The 19,854-nt window shown below is 39.7% G+C and overlaps 1 protein-coding gene across 5 annotated transcripts in view; it reads right to left on the bottom strand.

Annotated features, from left to right (window-relative positions):
* Positions 1 to 19,854, bottom strand: part of IQCE (IQ motif containing E) — a 43,318-nt gene that overhangs the window by 16,509 nt on the left and 6,955 nt on the right. For 4 of the 5 annotated variants that reach the window (XR_005227076.2, XR_005227074.2, XM_043523684.1 and 1 more), the window contains exons 6-18: positions 19,473 to 19,543; positions 18,607 to 18,720; positions 17,777 to 17,824; positions 16,301 to 16,371; positions 16,005 to 16,086; positions 15,481 to 15,530; positions 11,494 to 11,657; positions 10,088 to 10,143; positions 9,504 to 9,712; positions 8,313 to 8,417; positions 5,848 to 5,950; positions 3,329 to 3,424; positions 1,571 to 1,594 (exon numbers count right to left, since the gene is read on the bottom strand). Coding sequence is in view for 3 of the 5 variants with exons in the window: in XM_043523684.1 (XP_043379619.1) it covers positions 1,571 to 1,594; positions 3,329 to 3,424; positions 5,848 to 5,950; positions 8,313 to 8,417; positions 9,504 to 9,712; positions 10,088 to 10,143; positions 11,494 to 11,657; positions 15,481 to 15,530; positions 16,005 to 16,086; positions 16,301 to 16,371; positions 17,777 to 17,824; positions 18,607 to 18,720; positions 19,473 to 19,543 (1,193 nt within the window). In the remaining 2 variants the exon portion in view is untranslated. The remainder of the gene's footprint in view (positions 1 to 1,570; positions 1,595 to 3,328; positions 3,425 to 5,847; positions 5,951 to 8,312; positions 8,418 to 9,503; positions 9,713 to 10,087; positions 10,144 to 11,493; positions 11,658 to 15,480; positions 15,531 to 16,004; positions 16,087 to 16,300; positions 16,372 to 17,776; positions 17,825 to 18,606; positions 18,721 to 19,472; positions 19,544 to 19,854) is intronic. The other variant, XM_037910848.2, reaches the window with a different exon arrangement.

The raw sequence follows: 19,854 nt of genomic DNA, 5'->3' as shown, positions 1-19,854 counted from the left end.
GTGAAAAGGCTTGGCCTTCCTGCGGACTTTCAATACTGCTACTGACTCATGGATGCTGTGATACTATAGAGTCAGGCGGTCTTGACACCTGATACTAAATATTACCTGGGACTTCTTGTAACTTTCCACTGGAAAGGAAGTGGGGCGGGGTCAAGTTTTGGAAACAAAGATTCCCACCTTATATAAATCCTATTTAAGGGTCGGGAGGAAGGCAAACGTGGTTCCTCCTCTCCATGGCCTGTCTGCCCAAGAAGAAAGACTGCTAAAGCCACCTGAAGGGAAGGCTGGGGGGAGTCCAGACTGAGACGGGGTCCAGTCTGAAAAGAAATATAACTGGAACTCTGAATCACAGAAACTTTGCAACCAGCCTAAAATAACATTTAGGATAAGAAATTACATTTTGTAACCTGTTTCTTAAGTATATTGAGCTTAGCTTGCATACTTTGTTTTATTTGCTCAGTAATCTGCTTTGTTCTGTCTATTATCTCTTATATTCACTTAAAATTCACCTTTTGTAGTTAATGAACTTATTGCTTGATTATAATATAACCCAGTTTATGTCATTTCTAAGTGGGGCAGGGGGGACAGGAACACAAAGAAGTTGTGCCTATCTCCCTCCACATTGAGGGAGGGGGCGAATTTCATAAAACTTTTGGGTTTGTACCCCTTAAAGGGAGTGGGCACATGAGTGCTGGGGGAGCCCTCTCACACAGAGCTGACTTCAGTCTGTATCTGCAGTGAGGTGTGGCCCTACCTGTGTGTGTGTGTGTGTGTGTGTGTGTGTGTTGCAAGAAGCCGGAGAGCCTAATCCAGCAAAGCAGTAAAAGGAAACTCAGCAGGGGATGGATGCTCAGTTAAACCCCAGCACATCAGGTGATACCCCAAAGGGCCCAAACTCGTAACACAGGGTGACCAGACAGCAAGTGTGAAAAATAGGGACAGGGGATGGAGGGGTAATAGAAGCCTATATAAGAAAAAGCCCCAAATATTGGGACTGTCCCTATAAAATCAGGCCATCTGGTCACCCTACCGTCACACACACTACCCCAAGACAAGGGGTGGTCGTAAGGATGCAACCACGGGGAAAGTAATTACCCCGCCCCACGAGGGGACGGGGCACACTTGCCTCGCGACAGGCACTTCTTAATGAGGGCAGTTTCCATGTCAAATGTCTACATCCAGCCTTTCTGAAGACAAAAAGGTTGCAAGAATTATTTTATTATAATGGGAAAACTCTTCTCCATCTCACCTGCAGTTCCTTATACTCAAAAATTCCAGAACCATTTTTGCTCCCATTTTCCAAAAGGATGCATCTTTTGGCAGAGACCATGTACCGAAAATTTGAACTCAAAAGGAGAAAGTTTAGGTAAGTCATGAACAACTGAAAACAGGATGTCACAAGGTAAACTGTCACACAACCTGAACTATTAGTTTAGCAATCACTAGTGCTCCTGCTGGAATATTGAATCTCATAATAAAATCGCTTTAAAAATTACATAACTATTTGTTTATACTTTTTTATTACAAAGTGAACCTGAATTGTCATTTTATTGGTGCGACACACACTCACCTGATCCAGAGCAATTTCTTCTTTCTGAAATGGAGAAAACTTTTAAATTAATATCATAAGGATTTATGGCTTTTATTTAATAAAGATTACTCCAAAAGGTCTCATATTTTCTTACAGTTACTACAAAGGCATCCCAAAACAACTGAAAAGCCCAGTTTTTCTTCCCTGGGGAAGCTTTCTGGAATTGGATTTTTTGGGGGATTGTTTATTCTTTAGCTTGATAGCAGATTTGTTATGTTCCCCTATTTCTAACCCCTGAAATCATGCATATAGAGATGCATCATTTGCTTTGTTTGTTCATAAAACAAAATTTAATATAAGCTGTTCTTTTAATTTGTCACCTTATCCTAGCTGGATGAAGCTCAGGCTAAGGAATTTCCAGGTTTGCAGTGATGGTTTAAGTGGCACAGAATCATCCCTCTGAACCATACTGAGTTACAAAGACCACTCATTTTAGCTCCACATATACCGACAGTTTTATCCTACGTGAACCTGGACTGGCCTCACCATTTACTTCTGCAAATTACTGATCTCAGAAACGCTAAGCCATGGAATGGATTTCCCCAAAACTTTTTATATTACCTTTCAAAATAATTTAAAACCTCTTTATTTCATGCACCTTACTTTATTATTTTTCATTGCATCATTTATTTTGCTTCTGTCTCACATATTCTAAAAGTCAGGTTCTCACATTTGGGCCCTGACTGGTTGTGCTATGGAAAGAATGTCTTAATTCCACTTCTTTCCCTGTCCTCAACATCTCAGCACTGGTTTCCAACTCTGGCACTTAAATACAAGTTCTGAAAAATCTGTAATGTCTTGCATTTCTGTTTTACCTCATTTACGGTACTCAGAGCTGGCTGGAAAATAGGTTTTCTTTCTGAGAAAAATTTTGATGAAAATTAAAAAAAAAATCCAAGTTATCCATTGAAAATTTGAAAGAAAAATCAAAATCTAATATTTAAATTCTGAAATGTCACCAGGGTGCCTGATGGGAGTTGTAGTTTGGGTTCCTCATGCTCCCTTTCTCCTCTATAGGCTGGGATCTCTGGTAAGACTACATCTCCCATGAGAAATCTCTTGGTGAGGGAGGCCATATACTGGGAGAATCACATGGCTGTGATGAGTCATGGGAGAAGTCAAGCTGGAGAGCCCAGCCCAGAGGAGGATGGGAACATGAGGCAACTTAACTACAATTCCCAAGGAACAGTGCAGCAGCATTTTAGAATCAAAATAGTTCAGTTTTTAGCCAAAAAATTAAAAATATTCAGTTTCTGCTTGTTTTTTTTTTTGACAAAACTATCAAAATTTTCAACAGAAAGCAGACACTTATCATGAAAAAAGTCATTTTAATCAAAAACCCAGTTTTCCGTTAAAGTACAGTTTCAGTGGAAATGTTTTGACCAGCTCTAGTACTCAGTACTCCTTTATCCTAGTCTTGGCTACTACAGACACCTTTCCCATTAATTCAGTAAGTCATGCCTGCTCATAGCAAAATTCACATTCGCTGTTAGAATGCCAGCAGAGCTTCCAGCAAACAGGATGACAGAAATTAAAAGAACTATCCTTAATCAATGGCCCTGAAGAAACGAGAAATATCCAGGGGAAGAAGGAAAGTCAGACATTTAGTTATGACTGCATCGGTGCTCTGATTCCTGATGCTCATCAGCAGACTACTCAATATCCTGAAATGAAGGTGAGGTAGCAGGATATTAAAAAAAAAACCCAATCCTCTCTGTCCATTTATAAGAATTTCACCTTGTTTCTGTATGCCTTCCACTGGCTCTGGATGAGTTTGGCTGCTTGCTCCTTCCTGTCGTCTTCTTTGCCCTCTTGAAAGCAGGCAAATGAAGGCTGTGAAGGCAAAACACTTGACTGTAGTATACATACTAAATGGGATTGCTGGTATGTGATTTTTTCTGGAGCTGTAAGACAGCAAGGACTGGAAAGAGAGAGGGAGATCAACAGGAGAAGAAATCATTTCCTCACATGATATAGGGAAGTTGGAGAAGAAAATCTTATTTTAAAATATATCTGCATTTGTTACGTTCAGCTCATCATTTAGAAAATTCTTAATGCGAAATACATTCCTCACTTGCCTCAACTGTGAACTGGATCTGAAATTAGAGTTTTTTATTTAAATATCTAAAGGTGTACTACTGTATGTATTTCTTAGGTACCCATTCCCAGAGTGGCAGTTACTCTCTTGTTGAAAAATGACATAACTTGTAATACTAACAGCTTGAGAACCTATGCCAAAGGACCTGATTTTGCAGTCGTTTCACGGCAAAACTTGCACTAATTTCCACTGAAGTTTTGCAAGTGTAAGAACCGCACGATTGGTCCCATACTCATTTGTTTCAACTTACTGATGGGATGGCCATCCTGAAACACCAACAAGGGGAGTCCAATGTAAATGAACACAATCCTGTTCCTCTTTATACTTTTAACAAATCAACAACTTGGAAAGCAAAGGAAAAGTAAGGATAAAAACAAAGAACCTCCTACTTCTCATAAAACTGACCCAGACAGAATGGCATCTTATGTCAAAAACAACATCCTCTTATGCAAGCAGGCACTCTTATTCATATTATGTTGTTGTCCATGTTGTGGTGTCTATTTTTCATTACACAGTGATCAAAACCACCTTCAGATCCCTTCATATACTAACGAACTGTAACCAAGGAAGGTTATTACTTACTTGAAACTCCCTATCACCACAGTCTTTTGCATACTGCGTGTAATGGTTCAGTTTGCTGAAGACAAATACTGCATAATTCATCACAGCATCCTGGAAGTAGGAACTAGCACCAAAAAGTCCATTTTTGGATTATAGACTAAAAAAAGCTAATCCTAATGGGAAAAGGTGCATACTTTTGGCAATATAGACAACAGACTAATAAAAAGAGATATGCGGTTCAAGGGGCTAAGTGGCCAGGTATTGAATCTGAGACCAATTCATGCAATGTCTACAAATTAATAAAAAGTCATAGCCTTTGGATCTCCGGGAAAATACATGCAATACCAAACAAAGAAAAAAAGCATCAATACAATACACTAGCTTTATTTAGGAAATCTTCGCACAACTGTGCAAACTGCATGATGATAAAAATTAGTAATCACACAGAAACAAAAGCTGTCAAAGCACAAGCCTTCTAACAGATACGAATATCAGTTTTGGTATCTTAGTAGTTTCTGTTCATGCACCCGAGGATTTTATTTTTAAATTTGTTGAGTATTATTAAAAATCCAGATGCATGGAAGAGAATCATGAGAAGGCTCTGCAATGTATTTCTCTTTGGTGGTGTGAAACAACGTCCAATGCAAACTGAATGTACTACTCTATATTCTTAACCTAAAAGTATCTGCTTGAAGTGTTTTTAGCCCTACAGTTCTTTTTTCTGATTAAAAAATAATCTTTTCAACATATGAGCTCTTGTAATACTGCACTGAGCAAGCAAGGACCAGCTTTACATTTAGGGTAGACAATCACCATGAAGCGTAGGGACAAATTTTGGGGTAATTAACCACTGGAACAATTTACCAATGTAGTGCATTATCCATCTTTAAATCAAGATTTGATATCTTTCTAAAAGATATGCCCAGAAATTATAGATTTGATGCAGAAACTACTGGGTGAAATTCTACAGCCTATGTTACGCAAGAGTTACAATCTATGAATCGATTAAATAAAGCCCACTCATCACACACCCAGAGGGCCAAAGTCTACAATCCTTACTCCAGCGGAACTCATAATGAATTCAATGGGAATTTTGCTTGTGTAAGAAGCTGGGACCAGGCTGACAATGGTATTTAAGCATCTAAAAATGCAGATGGACACCTTAGGCACTTTTATATATCCACTAAGTGAGTTAGGTGCCTAACTCAAGAGCTTTTGTAAATCCCATGAGGTACCTATCCACATCTTTAGGTGCTTAAATACCTTTGTCAATCTGGTCCACAGTGAAGACTGCAGGATTTGGCCCATAAAGTACAACTGTTTCTGAAAGGATTAGCGACAAAAGGGACTGCATGCTGACATTCTTCCCTTGAGGACACATATGCAAATGAAAGGCACATCTAGGGAAATTATAATTTACAGATGAAATTGGTTTAAACAAGCAACAACCTTCCTTGGTTACAGTTTAAGTTAGTATATAAAGGGATCTGAAGAAATCACAGTTGCATCATGGACCCGACTATCTATCAACCAGAAAGATTTCAGCTGCCCAATTTGTAAGGGTATAAATGGGATGCAAGAAAGAATGAGGTTATACCTTGTTTGGCGTTTCCATGGTATCATCTGCAGTTTGTCTCTTGTCTTCATGTAGTTCCACCTCCAGTTCTCTCACTTTCTGTGTAAGACTCTGGATTTCCTCCCTATAGTTAGGAGTGCATAGTTATTTATAGCCAGAACTTTTCTGCTGTACAGGAGCACACAATGCATGTCTCCATAGTGACAGATATGGAAAATGAACTCACAAAGAGAGATGTCATAGTACTAAGTTCAAATGAACAGTGACCAAGGTCACAGTGATACTTTTGATGCTATTTTTTATGCCTCTGCACCTGACCCAATAATTCAGTGACTGGCAGATTGTGGCAAAATTGTGTTTTTTACTTTGGCTTGATGTTAGTTTCTGATCAATGTAACAGGAACACATTTTTTGCCACGATTGTCTCTCTAATGATCGCTGCTCAGTTCTAAATACTGTAACACCCCTAGTGGATGGGAAACCAAAGTTAGGAGTCAGGATGGAAGGGTACAGTAGAGGATCTAGAGCTCTCTCCTCATAAGCAAAGAGAAGAACAAGAAAAGGTCATCCAGCCTCATGCACCAGCTTTTCATAGTTTACTTTAATCTACGGTCATCAATTAATTGCAGTTAACTCATGCGATTAACTAAAAAAAAAAAAAATTGTGATTAACCACTCTGTTAAACAATAGAATACCAAATGAAATTTATTAAATATTTTTGAATGTTTTTTTACATTTTCAAATATATTGATTTCTATTATAGCACAGAATACAAAGTGTACAGTGCTCATTTTATATTATTATTTTTATTACAAATATTTGCACTGTAAAAATTATAAACAAAAGAAATAGTATTTTTCAATTCACCTCGTACATGTACTGTAGTGCAATCTCTTTATCATGAAAGTGTAACTTACAAATGTAGATTTTTTTTGCTACATAACAGCACTCAAAAACAAAACAATGTAAAACTTCAGAGCCTACAAGTCCACTCAGTCCTACTTCTTGTTCAGCCAATCACTGAGACAAACAAGTTTGTTTATATTTATGGGAGATACTGCTGTCTGTTTCTTATTTACAATGTCACCTTAAAGTGAGATCAGGTGTTCGCATGGCACTTTTGTAGCCGGCGTTGCAAGGTATTTACGTGCCAGACATGCTAAACATTCGTATGCCCCTTCATGCTTCGGCCACCATTCTAGAGGACATGCTTCCATGCTGATGATGCTCATTAAAAAAATAATGCGTTAATTAAATTTGTGACTGAACTCCTTGGGGGAGAATTGTATGTCCCCTACTCTGTTTTACCCACATTCTGCCATCTATTTCATGTTATAGCAGTTTCGGATGATGACCCAGCACATGTTTGTTTTAAGAACACTTCCACAGCAGATTTGACAAAACGCAAAGAAGGTACCAATGTGAGATTTCTAAAAATAGCTACAGCACTCGACCCAAGGTTTAAGCATCTGAAGTGCCATCCAAACTCTGAGAAGGATGAGGTGTGGAGTATGCTTTTGGAAATCTTAAAAGAGCAACATTCTGATGCAGAAATTACAGAACCTGAACCACCAAAAAAGAAAATCAACCTTCTGCTAGTGACATCTGACTCAGATAATGAAAATGAACATGCGTCTGCTTTGGATCGGTATCAAGCAGAATCTGTCCTCTGGAATGGTGGTTGAAGCATGGAGAGACATATGACTCTTTAGTGCATCTGGCATGTATCTTGCGACACCGGCTACAACAGTGCCATGCAAATGCCTGTTCTCACTCTCAGGTGACACTGTGAAAAAGAAACGGGCAGCATTATCTCCTGCAAATTTTAACCAAACTTGTTTGTCTGAATGATTGGCTGAACAAGAAGTAGGATTGAGTGGACTTGTAGAATCTAAAGTTTTACATTGTTTTATTTTTGAATGCAGTTATTTGTTTGTACATAATTCTACATTTGTAAATTCAATGTTCATGATAAAGAGATTGCACTACAGTACTTGTATGAAGTAAATTGCAAAATACTATTTCTTTTGTTTTTTACAGTGCAAATATTTTTAATCAAAGATACAAAGTGAGCACTGTACACTTTGTAATTGAAATCAATGTATTTGAAAATGTAGAAAACATCCAAAAATATTTAAATAGTTTTCTATTATTGTTTAACAACGCGATTAAAAGCATGATTAATTTTTTTTAACCGCTTGACAGCCCAACTTTAATCCTACATTTCAGCTCTTCCACCATACTCCTCAGTCCCCCATCCCTCCAGACACAGAGATGTCATTCATACTTCAAATCGTCTTCCCCCAAAACTTATTCCAAGATTATCATCATTTAGCCCAAACAGTTCTGCCCAGATACCTCATTTACTCATCGTTCCCCACATTTCTTTTGACATTCTTCATATTTTGAACCACTTAGTATGAGAACTATGTCATACTCAACTTTATCAGTTCCTTTCAAAATTGGAATATGCCTATCAAGGTACCTCAAAGTCTCCTCTTTTTCACTCTTTTCTTTCTCCATCTCCTGCAGCTTTTGCAGCTCCCTCTCCAATTCAGTCTTTGCTTGCTGTAATTGCTTCACCTCTGAACTGTATAAGAATAGGGAATTAAGCACTAAGGCAATGTTTATATAATTTGCATTTCAGTGCATTAGAGGAATTATTTGCTGCTTACACTTCTAATGTTGAATAAAATCTGTTTGTCTAAATTGAACAGGAATTTTATATTTTAAATAAGTATATATTTGCCCTTATAACCATACACTATGATATACATGGTTTAGATGAAAAAGGACTTTTTGCATGCTTTTGATATTAGGTCTTTGTCCATGTGCATCTTTGCACTGAAAGATCATATTAAAATACAAGCTGCTCTGTGCACACATCTAAGCACCTGGTAAAGTTAAGCTGTCTCTCCATGCACTGAGAAACACAACTACTGTAAGCAATAGCAAAGGAATTCAGCTGCTCAGTTGGAGGGTGAATGCCATAGTATAGAAGAAAATGAGAGGTATATTTCAGAGGAGAAAATAGTGGATTAGGTCAAAACTTCTGTTGCAAAATTCTCACAGCAAAACTGAAAAAGGTTCACAAAATGATTTAAAGAAGCAACTATGAAATTTTAGTGTTCTTCAAATGTCATCTTGCCAAAAATGTCATTAGCCTTTAAAATTCTTCCGTAACAAGCAGAAGTTTCCATTTTTGATGGCCAGTCTTGCCATTCATAGCAACTTTTTACAAAGCTGATTTGACAAAGAGTAGATTTTTAAACCTTTTTTGCAAATCCAGCCAAACCCCTCCCAAAACCTCAAATGTTTCAGATTTCTTTAAAATGTGAGAAACTTTTTACATAGCTCCTCTCATGATACAATGTGAAACACTTCACACCTATGAAAAGACTGTCACAGAGGGCTTGTCTACACTTATCGGAGGATCAAAGCTGCGGCGATAGATGCATCGGAGGTCAATTTACTGTGTCTAGTGAAACCCACTAAATAGACCACCAATCGCTCTCCCGTCGACGTCGCGTAGTGTGGACCCCGCGGTAAGTAGATCTAAGCTACGTCGATTTGAGGTTCACTATTCACGTAACTCAAATTGCGTAGCTTAGATTGACTTTTCTTTAGTGTAGACAAGGCCAGAGACTGTAACATCCCAGACAATAGTCAGACTTACTATTTACTGGCCAGTTGATTTTGAAGTGCACTCCTATCACCTTTCAGTTTCTTCACCAACCCTCGGAGACGCTCACATTCTTCAAGGGGATCAGGTTCTTGAGTGGCTGGCTGATCCAGCTGTACAGAAGCTGAAGGTGGCAGAGCAGGCAGTGGTGATGTATCATTAGCTGATGACTGCAATCTGTTGTTCTCCATCTCATGTACTTCCTAGAGGTTCGGGGAGGGGAAATTGAAAATTTTCTCTTTCTGCTTCTATAAGATATGGGGAGGAGGGGGACAGAAGGAGGAAGATACTCATCTGGTATAAACTGACTTCAATGGAGCCATACTGATTTACACCAGATGAGGATCTGGCCCAGGCTAGGAAAGAGGAAAGGAAAGCAGGATCAAAGGGAGATTAATCTTAAAGCCGCAGCTATACAAGATGAGTATGACACAGCAGAAAAGGGAACAGTATAGACAGCTGTTCAGATGTATAAGAGCTGATACTTGGAAGGATAAGGCATCATGAACACAGATCAGTGACTTTATGTTTTCTGTTGTACCACTGATAAGGCAGGCTGTATTATTTCTGTCACTCACTTTTTCCAGTTCTGAAATCCGTCTCACCAGCCTCTGTCTGCTCCACTCATTGTAATCTAAAGAAGGTAACAAGGTTTTAAACAAGAAGCTGGATTGGTAAGACACAAATCCCTAGAAAAAGGAAGCTTGTGTCCATTCAGAAGGTCCACCTCATTGTAGGAGACTGAAAACCAGCTTTAGAGAGGTTTACTTGAAAGACAGAATGGTCTAGAAATGTTTGACATCCTACTCAAACCATTTCAGGCTTCAAATTAGACTATTTAAACCAGTACAGTACATTTTTGGATGATGGAAAACAAGGCTTTACGGGGAATGTCTTGTTCCTCCAGGCTCTCTGAATGGATAAAAGCATGGGTGTCAAACACATGGCCCCAGGACACTTTCCTCCAGTCTGTAATTCGCTCTGATTTAACAAAGGGGTCTGACCTACAGGTGCGTGCTGTAGCTCAAAGAGGCTGGAGTAACTGGAATTGAGGAGGGAACTCATGCCTGATTGAGTCCCCCACACCAGAGCTCTGGGTCACCCTCTTCCCTGATTCCTGCTGCCACATAGCCCACAATGCTCCTCACTCCCCCTTCAGAGAACAGCACCCAGAGGGGAAATGCCACAAGGGTGGGGAAGGGAAAAAGAGAATGAGGAAGACTCCTCAAAGGCAGTGGGGGATTGGGTTGTGGGTAAGCAAAAGAGAGAAAACTGACAAATGGGGATGGGGTATGCGTGTGAACTGACTGTGGTGGGAATGCATAAAAGGGTAAATTAGGGTTTGTCTACACATACAGAGGTGCAGCTGTACCGCTGTAGCACTTAGTGAATATACTACCTATGCCAACAGGAGAGCTTCTCCCATTGATGTAGGTACTCCACCTCCCAAGAGGCGGTAGCTATGTCGACAGAAGAAGCCCTCACGTCAACATAGCGCTGTCTACACCGGGGTTAGGTTGGTATAACTGTCACTCAGGGCTATGAATTTTTCACACCCCTGAGCAACGTAGTTAAACCAACATAAGTCTGTAGTGTAGACCAACCTTAGTGACCAGTAGAAGGACGGTTTCACAAAGGCATTTACTTTTTCAAAACAGAATGTAATTGTCTTCCAGTACAATCTGTAACTTTGCCAGCTACAGAGACACATTCTTCAGTCAGATGAGACAGCAAAATGTGCCCCTTGCTAGTGACTCCTGGCCCACAGACCCTAACTGAAAAGGTAGTTCAGTCCACTCAAGGAGCCAGTTTGATGCTCCTGAAATAATGGTTACAGACTGATTGCTGCCCATTTTCAGGTAACACATTTGCAATGCCTCTAGGAGGTGTATCCATACTGCCATGTAGTCTATGAACTGTGCCTCTCTCCTCCTTTCTGTGTACTGTGAAGCCTAGTTCCCTACCCTAACTTTTCAACACATACTTTTTGTTTTGCTGGAAGCAGGGGAACTGCTCAGCACTTGGTCTAGATCTGCTTTCAGGCTCTTATTTTCATCCTGTAGCTCCTTGATGTTCTTGGATAATCGCAGAACAGCAGCATTCAGCACCTTCAGCTGTTTCTGGGATTCTCTGTTCTCTGGAATGGATCTGTGCTTGGAAAAGGGGACAAGAGCAGGGGTTTAGACACAGACACAGCACACAGAGGCAATAACTACAAATGAGAAATCCCCGCACACTCAATAAACAAGCAAATTGGGGTTAGGAGAGGGAAGGGTGAATTTGGGAAGAAAAAGCAATGCATTACAAGTAATTTCTAAGTAAGAAGCTATATTTTCAGATATGTTAGTGCCACATTCAGTTATCAGATGCTCTTTCCCCTTTGAAGGAAGTCCCCTGCCGAGCTTATCTCTCCACTTATAAAGATACACTGGAATCAACACTACATAAGAAACAGACTTGGAGAATGCAGGTAACAGAGTGTGGTGGGAACACCAGGAAACAGACAAGTCAAAGACTACAACGTGTTCAAAGCCTCCAGAACTAGATGATGTTGCTTCAGTTTTTCTTTTTAATTATTCTACTGGAAGTACTGAAGGTAACTCAACTTCCATTAGAAGTGGTTGTAAAGATTGTTCCTACGACAGGATTCCTGATGACCTGGAACAAACTACTCTGTACTGCTATGGGAGAGACCCAGGTTATAGAGCAACCTTGCCCAGCAAACAATGCTGAGAGGCTTAACAAATTGACCAAGCCCTGCCATGGCCAAATGCCAGTCACAATGGCCAATAGATAAAACAGTTTGTGAAGAAGCCACACATCTCTGCGCTCTGGAACACAGTCACAATGGCAGCCTACTGGAGAAGGGGAAGACAGTCATGGATATGGCATAACCAGTATGAAAAACTGGGCCCAAGTCACTCTTAAAAGGTCTACGAAGAGAAACAAAGTGAAAACAAACAACCAAACAAGGAAGGGTTTTTTATAGGACTGCCCCAGAGAGAAAAATGGGGAGATGACAGAAATGGTACCTGCATCACTCAATGCCCATTATTTCAGGCAGCTGTCAAGATAAAATAAACAATCACAGAGTGGCAGATTGCGTGGAATGGACCATACTGAGGAGCTGAAGGTTTTTTAACTTTGGCAGCAAAGGGACATCATACCCTCTGATGCCAGAGCAATTTAGTTATTTTTGGAGAAATTAAAGGATAATTGCCTAGTCCTTTTTATGCACCCTGCTCAACAAAGTCAACATGTACTTTAAAGGTTTATTTTGAATACACATAGTTCTAAAAGGCAAAGGTATTAAAATTCAGAAAAGGAGAGACTAGACACACTATAACTTGAGTCTGGAACCATCCAGGCAGGCACCTTGTACCATAGTTCTGACCTTCAGCATCGTTTGCTATTCCAGTCCTTGGGCTTGTGAGTAAAGACTGCCAGTCATGCAATTGGCAGAGACTGTCCTCACCATCATTTTTTTTTTTTGAGTTATGTACAAATGAGGACGAGAAGGAGAACTGATGACTCATTTTCACCTATAACTTAAATTGAATTCGATAGCCTTTAGCACTGAAAGGCTACTTCATTAACTCATTGCATGCCTGAGCCAAAAGAAATGAAATATTTTTAATAGTAACAAACTAAATTCCAGTTTTTAATCCACCACAAATGACAGAACAGGGGAACAGAAGGAATATACAGTATTACCCATCCACAGTTCTGGTGGAATTGCATTGATTTTAAACAGTTATGCCAAGGATTAAAATGGCCCATTGTGTTTCAGACAGGAAAGCACAAGCACACTCTGAAGTACTGAGATATTATCTTCCATGCTCAGCAGATCATCATCCTTCCTGTCTAACCAGTACTCTGCCTTCATCTTTCAGGTGGCTGGACTAACACTGCCTTGCACATCTACACTTACTTTGCTCTCTGAATGTAATTTTACTCTCATGTTACTCATATTCATGATACAGATTAAATTAAAATCATATTACACTAGATACTTTGAAAGCAACCTTGAGCATTGCCATATTGCTAACTTCATCCTACTGCACAGACCTTTCTCTATTGTCTTCATGGTAGCTTCCATCACTGCTCCAGAATCTTTATCTTCATGTCTATAATCTCCATGGATATCATCTGGATAATTTTTAATTTAGAATTTAAAACTATTTTAGGAATACAGATTCCTCCAAAATATCTCCTTCATCCCTCCCCGAATATTCCTCTCCAATATGCCCATTTTGGAGAAACACTCCTGTAGCCAAGGAGTGGACATCACTTTGGGTAGGGGCCAGAAGGGTATTAGGTGCTCACATCCCCCACTCACAAGCTAATTTGTTGTCTTGATTTTTCCTTTTAATTTTTAATAATGAGACTAACAACACTATCTATATTTAGGTAAAATGGAAGCAGTCATTGTGCAAGCTTCCTCAACACCATTTAGCAATTAGCCTCAAGCATGACCTACAACCCCCCACTATTCTAATCTTATTCTAACCCTGCTATTATAATCCTGATGATTATATGATTATAATCCAGTTCTGCTGATTCTTAGTTTAGAGGGCAGGTATATCATACTGGTACTTTTATATATTGTAATTAGAGGTGTGCCTGAGCTGCAAAGTTGGGATTTGGATCTGAATTTTCCCCAAATGCCTGGCCCAGAACTTTGGTTCAGATCAATCGCTAATTTTAATACTGTAATATTTCTAATGAATCATTCTCCAACTCCCTGTGTGCCTTTGGTTAGGCAGGTGACACACTGTAACGTTATTAACATTTTATATTTTGCCTTTGTGTTTTGTTTTTAGACTCACTACAGTATGTTTTGCTCAGCATGCATCTCCTCTTGATCCCTGGTCCATCAGGGACAAGCATTAGTAAACTGGCCTAAGGGCATGTCTACACTTCAATCAGGAGGTGTGACCGTAGACCATGTAAGCATATCTGAGCTACCTTTGATCTATGTGCCTGTCCTAGATCAAAGCTAGCTCAAGTGACAATAGCAGCGTATCTGCAGCAGCTGTGGCAGCGGCACAGACTAGCTTCCTGACCCTGGGTACAGACTTGAGTGGCTAGCCCGTGTTCATGCCCACGCTAGCTTGTGCTCATGCTGCCGCGGCTTCACAGCTATTGTTACTCAAGTTAGCTTTGATCTAGCTAAAGCAAAGCTAGCTTGGGTATGCCTACATGAGCAGCAATCACACAACCAGACATGTCTGCAGAGACACTGCTCGATGTCTCACTCCCACGACATCCTAACACCTCCGAACCGCTACCACTATTCAGTCTCAAACATACAGCGGACCAATGCCTCTGCACTATAGGATTATTTTCACACCAAAGCACTTTCTTTATTTGCAGCACACATTCTAGAGCAGTCTACAGAAGTAACTTAAATGTGCATAAATCAAATATCCAACAATCTCTATACATGTAGTGTTGCCAGGAGAAGCAGTTCAATTTTCAGGGTAAGGAAATGGATTTCCTTTTAAGGGGAATAAATGCTAGAAATTCTTTTTTGAGCTTTCAATTGCTCTGCTTTAAATGTTTTGCTTTGTTTTCAAACAGCGTTAATATTTGGTTTCCCTGTAAATTAAAATATATTTCTTTGTTCTGTTTGACAATGACAGTGTTCTTTTGATTTAGTGTCTCTTCAGGGGAATCCTGTTTTGGTGATACAGGATGGGAATTTAAAACTCTAATTTAGGTAGACGCCTTATGTTTTCCTCATTAAAAGCCCATCAATTCAGAGTGACAGATCTACTGTGGAAGCAACATGGGTGTGACATGCGCGCTGTGAAGTCAACAGAGGTAGCGTGGAAAAGCAAATCCACCAGTATCTAAATTATGAGACAAACAACAATTTACATACAATTGTTTTCCATCACTTAGTATAGTATACAAAGTATATATCAAAAACATATACATGCACATGTCCCAAAAGAAATAAACGTACTTTTTCCCCACATCCTCAGATTTTGCCAGCAGAGTTTGGAGACGATGAATCTGAAGTACAAAAGATAGATTGCCTTTATGGACCTACATAGCTGGCACAGAAAAGACTTAGCTGTTGGAAAGCTCAGAATTCTAACCTATTAAGCAGTGTCTGGTAAGTGAAAATAAAAGTAAGATCCTTGTGGCATTAGCACAGGTAACAATGTCATAGCCAAAAATGAGAGTATGGTCCTACTGGCACTAATATGGATGCTGTGCTTAGAGCTGTATACTGTATTAGTTTCATTACTTGCCTCGTTTAATTAAAAATAGGTTTTCTGCTTTACACCAAGGCTTTTTACAAGTACATGTAGTTGGTGCTTTTATATATATATATATATACACACACACACACACATCTACTTGACTTTCACACACAGGCAGGTGCAGCTGGGCTGTAAGAAACAAGTGAAAAACTGTTCAAGGTTTCTACCTAGCTTATATAATTGAACCTCTCCTCCCTGTTTACACGGGCAGGGGCCTCACCAGATGTACCTCCTCATAGTAGGTCTCCATAGCAATCCTCATCTCTTCCAAATTAGTGGTCTTCACATGTGTCTGGAATTTACTGAAAATGGAAGAATACAACAGTAACATCAGGAGACCTGATAACGAAGGAATGACCATTAATGGTTTAAAATATCTGGGAAGGGTATGGCGAGAGTCACATGTGGTTATGACTTAATTCATCTTTCCCAAGGAGTCAGAGAATCTAACTCCATAAGAAAATGGATGTCCAATTCCCTTGTCCAATACATTTCCTTGCCCCAAAAGAGCCATACTTGATAGTGTTGTCTTTCTCTTTGCATTGCTGTTCCAGCTTGAGAATCTTCTGCTTCAGTCCATTGATTACCTACCGAAAGGAAAGAACACAGCTCATCAGTTCTAGAGAAATCTCATAATCTCCAGTCAGCATTCTTGTTTCCCAGGAATCCCACTTCATCTTTCTAAATCCATCTAATCAGAAATATTTAGCCATATATATAACAGGACAAAACAAACTGTAAGCATTACCGCTATCCTTAGAGGGAGAGAGTTAAACCAGATGCCTAATAAACAGCTAGGTTAAATATAACCACATTAAGAGCTGAGTGCAAACACTACTAAAACATAAGTATACAGTCATAGAAATGTAAAGTTGGAAAGGACCTGAAGAGGTCATCTAGTCCATCTCCCTGTGCTGAGGCAGGACCAAATATAACTAGACCACCCTGATAGGTGTTTGTCTTACCTGTTCTTAAAAACCTCCAATGATGGGGATTCCATAACCTCCCTTGGTAACCTATTCTAGTGCTTAACTATCCTTATAGTTAGGAAGTTTTTCTTAACTTCTAACCTAAATCTCCCTTCCTGCAGATTAAGCCCTCTACTTCTTGTCCTACCTTCAGTGGACATGAAGAATAATTAATCACCATCCTCTTTCTAACAGCGCATATTTGAAGACTGTTATCAGGTCACCTCTCAGTTTTCTTTTCTCAAGACTAAACATGTCCAATTTTTTTAACCTTTCCTCAAAGGTCAAGTTGTCTAAACCTTTTATTATTTTTGTTGCTCTCCTCTAGACTGTCTCCAGTTTGTCCACATCCTTCCTAATGTGTGGCACCAAAAATGGGATCCAATACTCCAGCTGAGGTCCACCAATGCTGAATAGAGTAGAACAATTACCATCCATGTCTTACACACAACTCTCCAGTTTATACACCCCAGAATGATCTTCGCCTTTTTGGCAATTGCATCACATTGTTGGCTCATCTTCAATTTGTGATCCCCTATAACCACCAGGTCTTTTTTGCAGAACTGCCGCTTGGCCAGTTATGTTCCATTTTGAAGTTGTGCATTTGACTTTTCCTTCCTAAACGTAGCACTGTGCATTTGTCTTTACTGAATTTCGTGTAGCATGTAGTCACTAAATAAAAACATAAACTTTGATAATTGTATCCATTCGCTATTAAGGGGTGTGGGAAAAGAAGTGGAGAGTGCAAATATACATCTACTCTCCAAAATTCAGGGCTATGAATAAGCTGATGTACTGATGCAAACACTTTTATCCTGAGGATGAGAAAAGGCGCTTTGAATTGCTGTTAATTCTAGACCTTTGTTACAGGTCTTCTATCTGGCAATAATGAAGACATCACTAATATGATTGCCTAATTAAACTGTATGGTCTCCTCCTGTATCTTGGATATTTTTCTATCAGTAAGGGTTCAGCTGGAAAGGAGAAAAATCATAGATGAAGGTGCAGGTGAAGAAACAATTACCCATTTAGTATTGTTCTTCTCCGCCAAAGTCTGGGCAAAATCAGAGCCCTGCAACAGAAGACAACAAAATCAACTTAGTTTTGTTAAATTCTTCTTCAGCTTCCTCCCTGCAGATTTTCCTCCTAGCCTCCAGCCCAGGAACATGTTCTTACACTTATCTAAGGATTTTCTGTGCCATCAATCACAATAGTGACTAAGTGTTTCTCTTCTGGGCTCACTGGTCTTACAATAGGGTTTTCCTTCTGCTCTACAGGTGAGGAGTCAGGACCATATCTGCCATTCACTGTGCACAGGGCTTGGCTCCCCACCATCAGATAAATAACTCAGTAACTGGGCTTAAATTTGCATTAGAAATGACAATTATCTTCTCCTAAATAAACCCATCTATAAAATATGACATATAAGTTGTCCTTTAATTGAATTTCGTGCTTCCAGTTAATGGATAGGTTGGAACGGCAAACTTGGATACACAGAACAGAAATCATCTGGTATCGGCTGTATCTCTGTCTTAGGTAAGCTCCCCATTACTACAATTGAGATATTCAGAATAGAGAAATGACGGGCGCAGGGGCAGGCCTGATTTAGTATTACCTCCTGTGCTCCTCTACCACACTTACCTTGAAAGTTCTTAGAAACCATATTCAAGTTGGAGCCATCATGTTACAGACTTTTCATGTCTGAGACATGAGTTTCCCTTACTGACTCTGAACAGGCTGACCTTTCAGTTTGACACTAAAAATTCAAAACCACCACTTTCACTATCTTGCACCAATACTGTAAACTAACATCCTGCTATCAGCTACGCTACTGGGAAAGGTTACAAGACTCACCCTGGAAGGATCCAACAGCTGCTCAATTTGTCGATCCTTCCTGTTATTCTCCTCCTCCAGTCGTCGGATCTTTGTTTTCATCCGATCCGCCTCGCTTTTCTGAGCCTGTATTGTCTAAAGTGGAACAAAAAAATCACAGGTTCATCTACAAATTCTGCCCAAGTTCTACAGGCAGAAGAAAGTCAGAGGCACGTTGTAAGCTTTTACAATTAACTCACTCTTGGACACCAAGGGCAACCCAATTAAAATAGCCAGCACTAATGATGAAGGAAAAGCAAGAAGAGGACCATTACATTGGATTAGGACTGATTAAGAGGGAAAGTTGCAGGGTACGGAGAGGAGGGGAAAAAAAGAGACTTCAATGGCAGGGCAACTTTACTGGAGCCACTGGAACAGCCAAGATGATTGTCTACCGGTACTTCCATCTCAGCTGCTCCCTGTAACCAAGAGCCTGGCTCAGCTTTGCCCAGGAGTCAAGCCCAACACCCATCCTGATGTACACATAGACCCAACTGGCTGACTTTTAATCATTAAAAGAATAATCAGGGGCTGTTATGGAAATTCAAGTGGCAAAGGAACTAATCCCAATCAACTTTTTCAAAGTCCAGGTAGGGCTTTGTTCAGTGTTTTGGGTATACTTCATGGCTTCCCACATGTAGAAGAACTGACTGTCACACCATCAGGAAAATGAAATCTCTTTAAATAGGCATGGTTTCAGTACAGTCCTTACACCACTGAAGTGAAGAAGCTCGGTGGCTCTTCCAGGTATAGGCACCAGACCCTGCTGATCTGGTCAGGGCTGGGTACCCACAGACGGATGAGGCAGCACATAGGACTTTTCTATTCAAGCAGCAAAGCAAGTGTACCTTCTTCAGCTCAATAATCTCATCATACATATCTTCCTTTTCTTTGTAGTCGGGTGTTCCAGGGATGTAGCCTGCAGAAAGAAAGACACAAAATAAGGAAAACTCTTGACAAAAGGAAATCTGAAACAAGCATTTATTTTTCTGAATGACAATCTCATAGATAATAAATAATGCTTAAAGAGCATGAATTTGAAATTAGTCAATTAAAAAAATATATTGAAAACAGAGTGTTTCAGCTGCTGCAGCTGCATCTGAAACCACTGCCAGATTTGGGGGCAATTTTTTCGTTAAAAAATAAAACATATAACCCCAAACCTCTCTCCCCCCAACTGCTGTATGAAAGAGTCACACAAAAACAAGACAAACTAATGGACCATATAAT

The sequence above is a fragment of the Chelonia mydas genome, chromosome 10, assembly GCF_015237465.2.
Source record: "Chelonia mydas isolate rCheMyd1 chromosome 10, rCheMyd1.pri.v2, whole genome shotgun sequence".
In the NCBI taxonomy this organism is placed as follows: Eukaryota; Metazoa; Chordata; order Testudines; family Cheloniidae; genus Chelonia; species Chelonia mydas.
The sequence above is the reverse complement of the archived record's forward strand: the minus strand, read 5'-3'. Positions and strand labels throughout refer to the sequence as shown.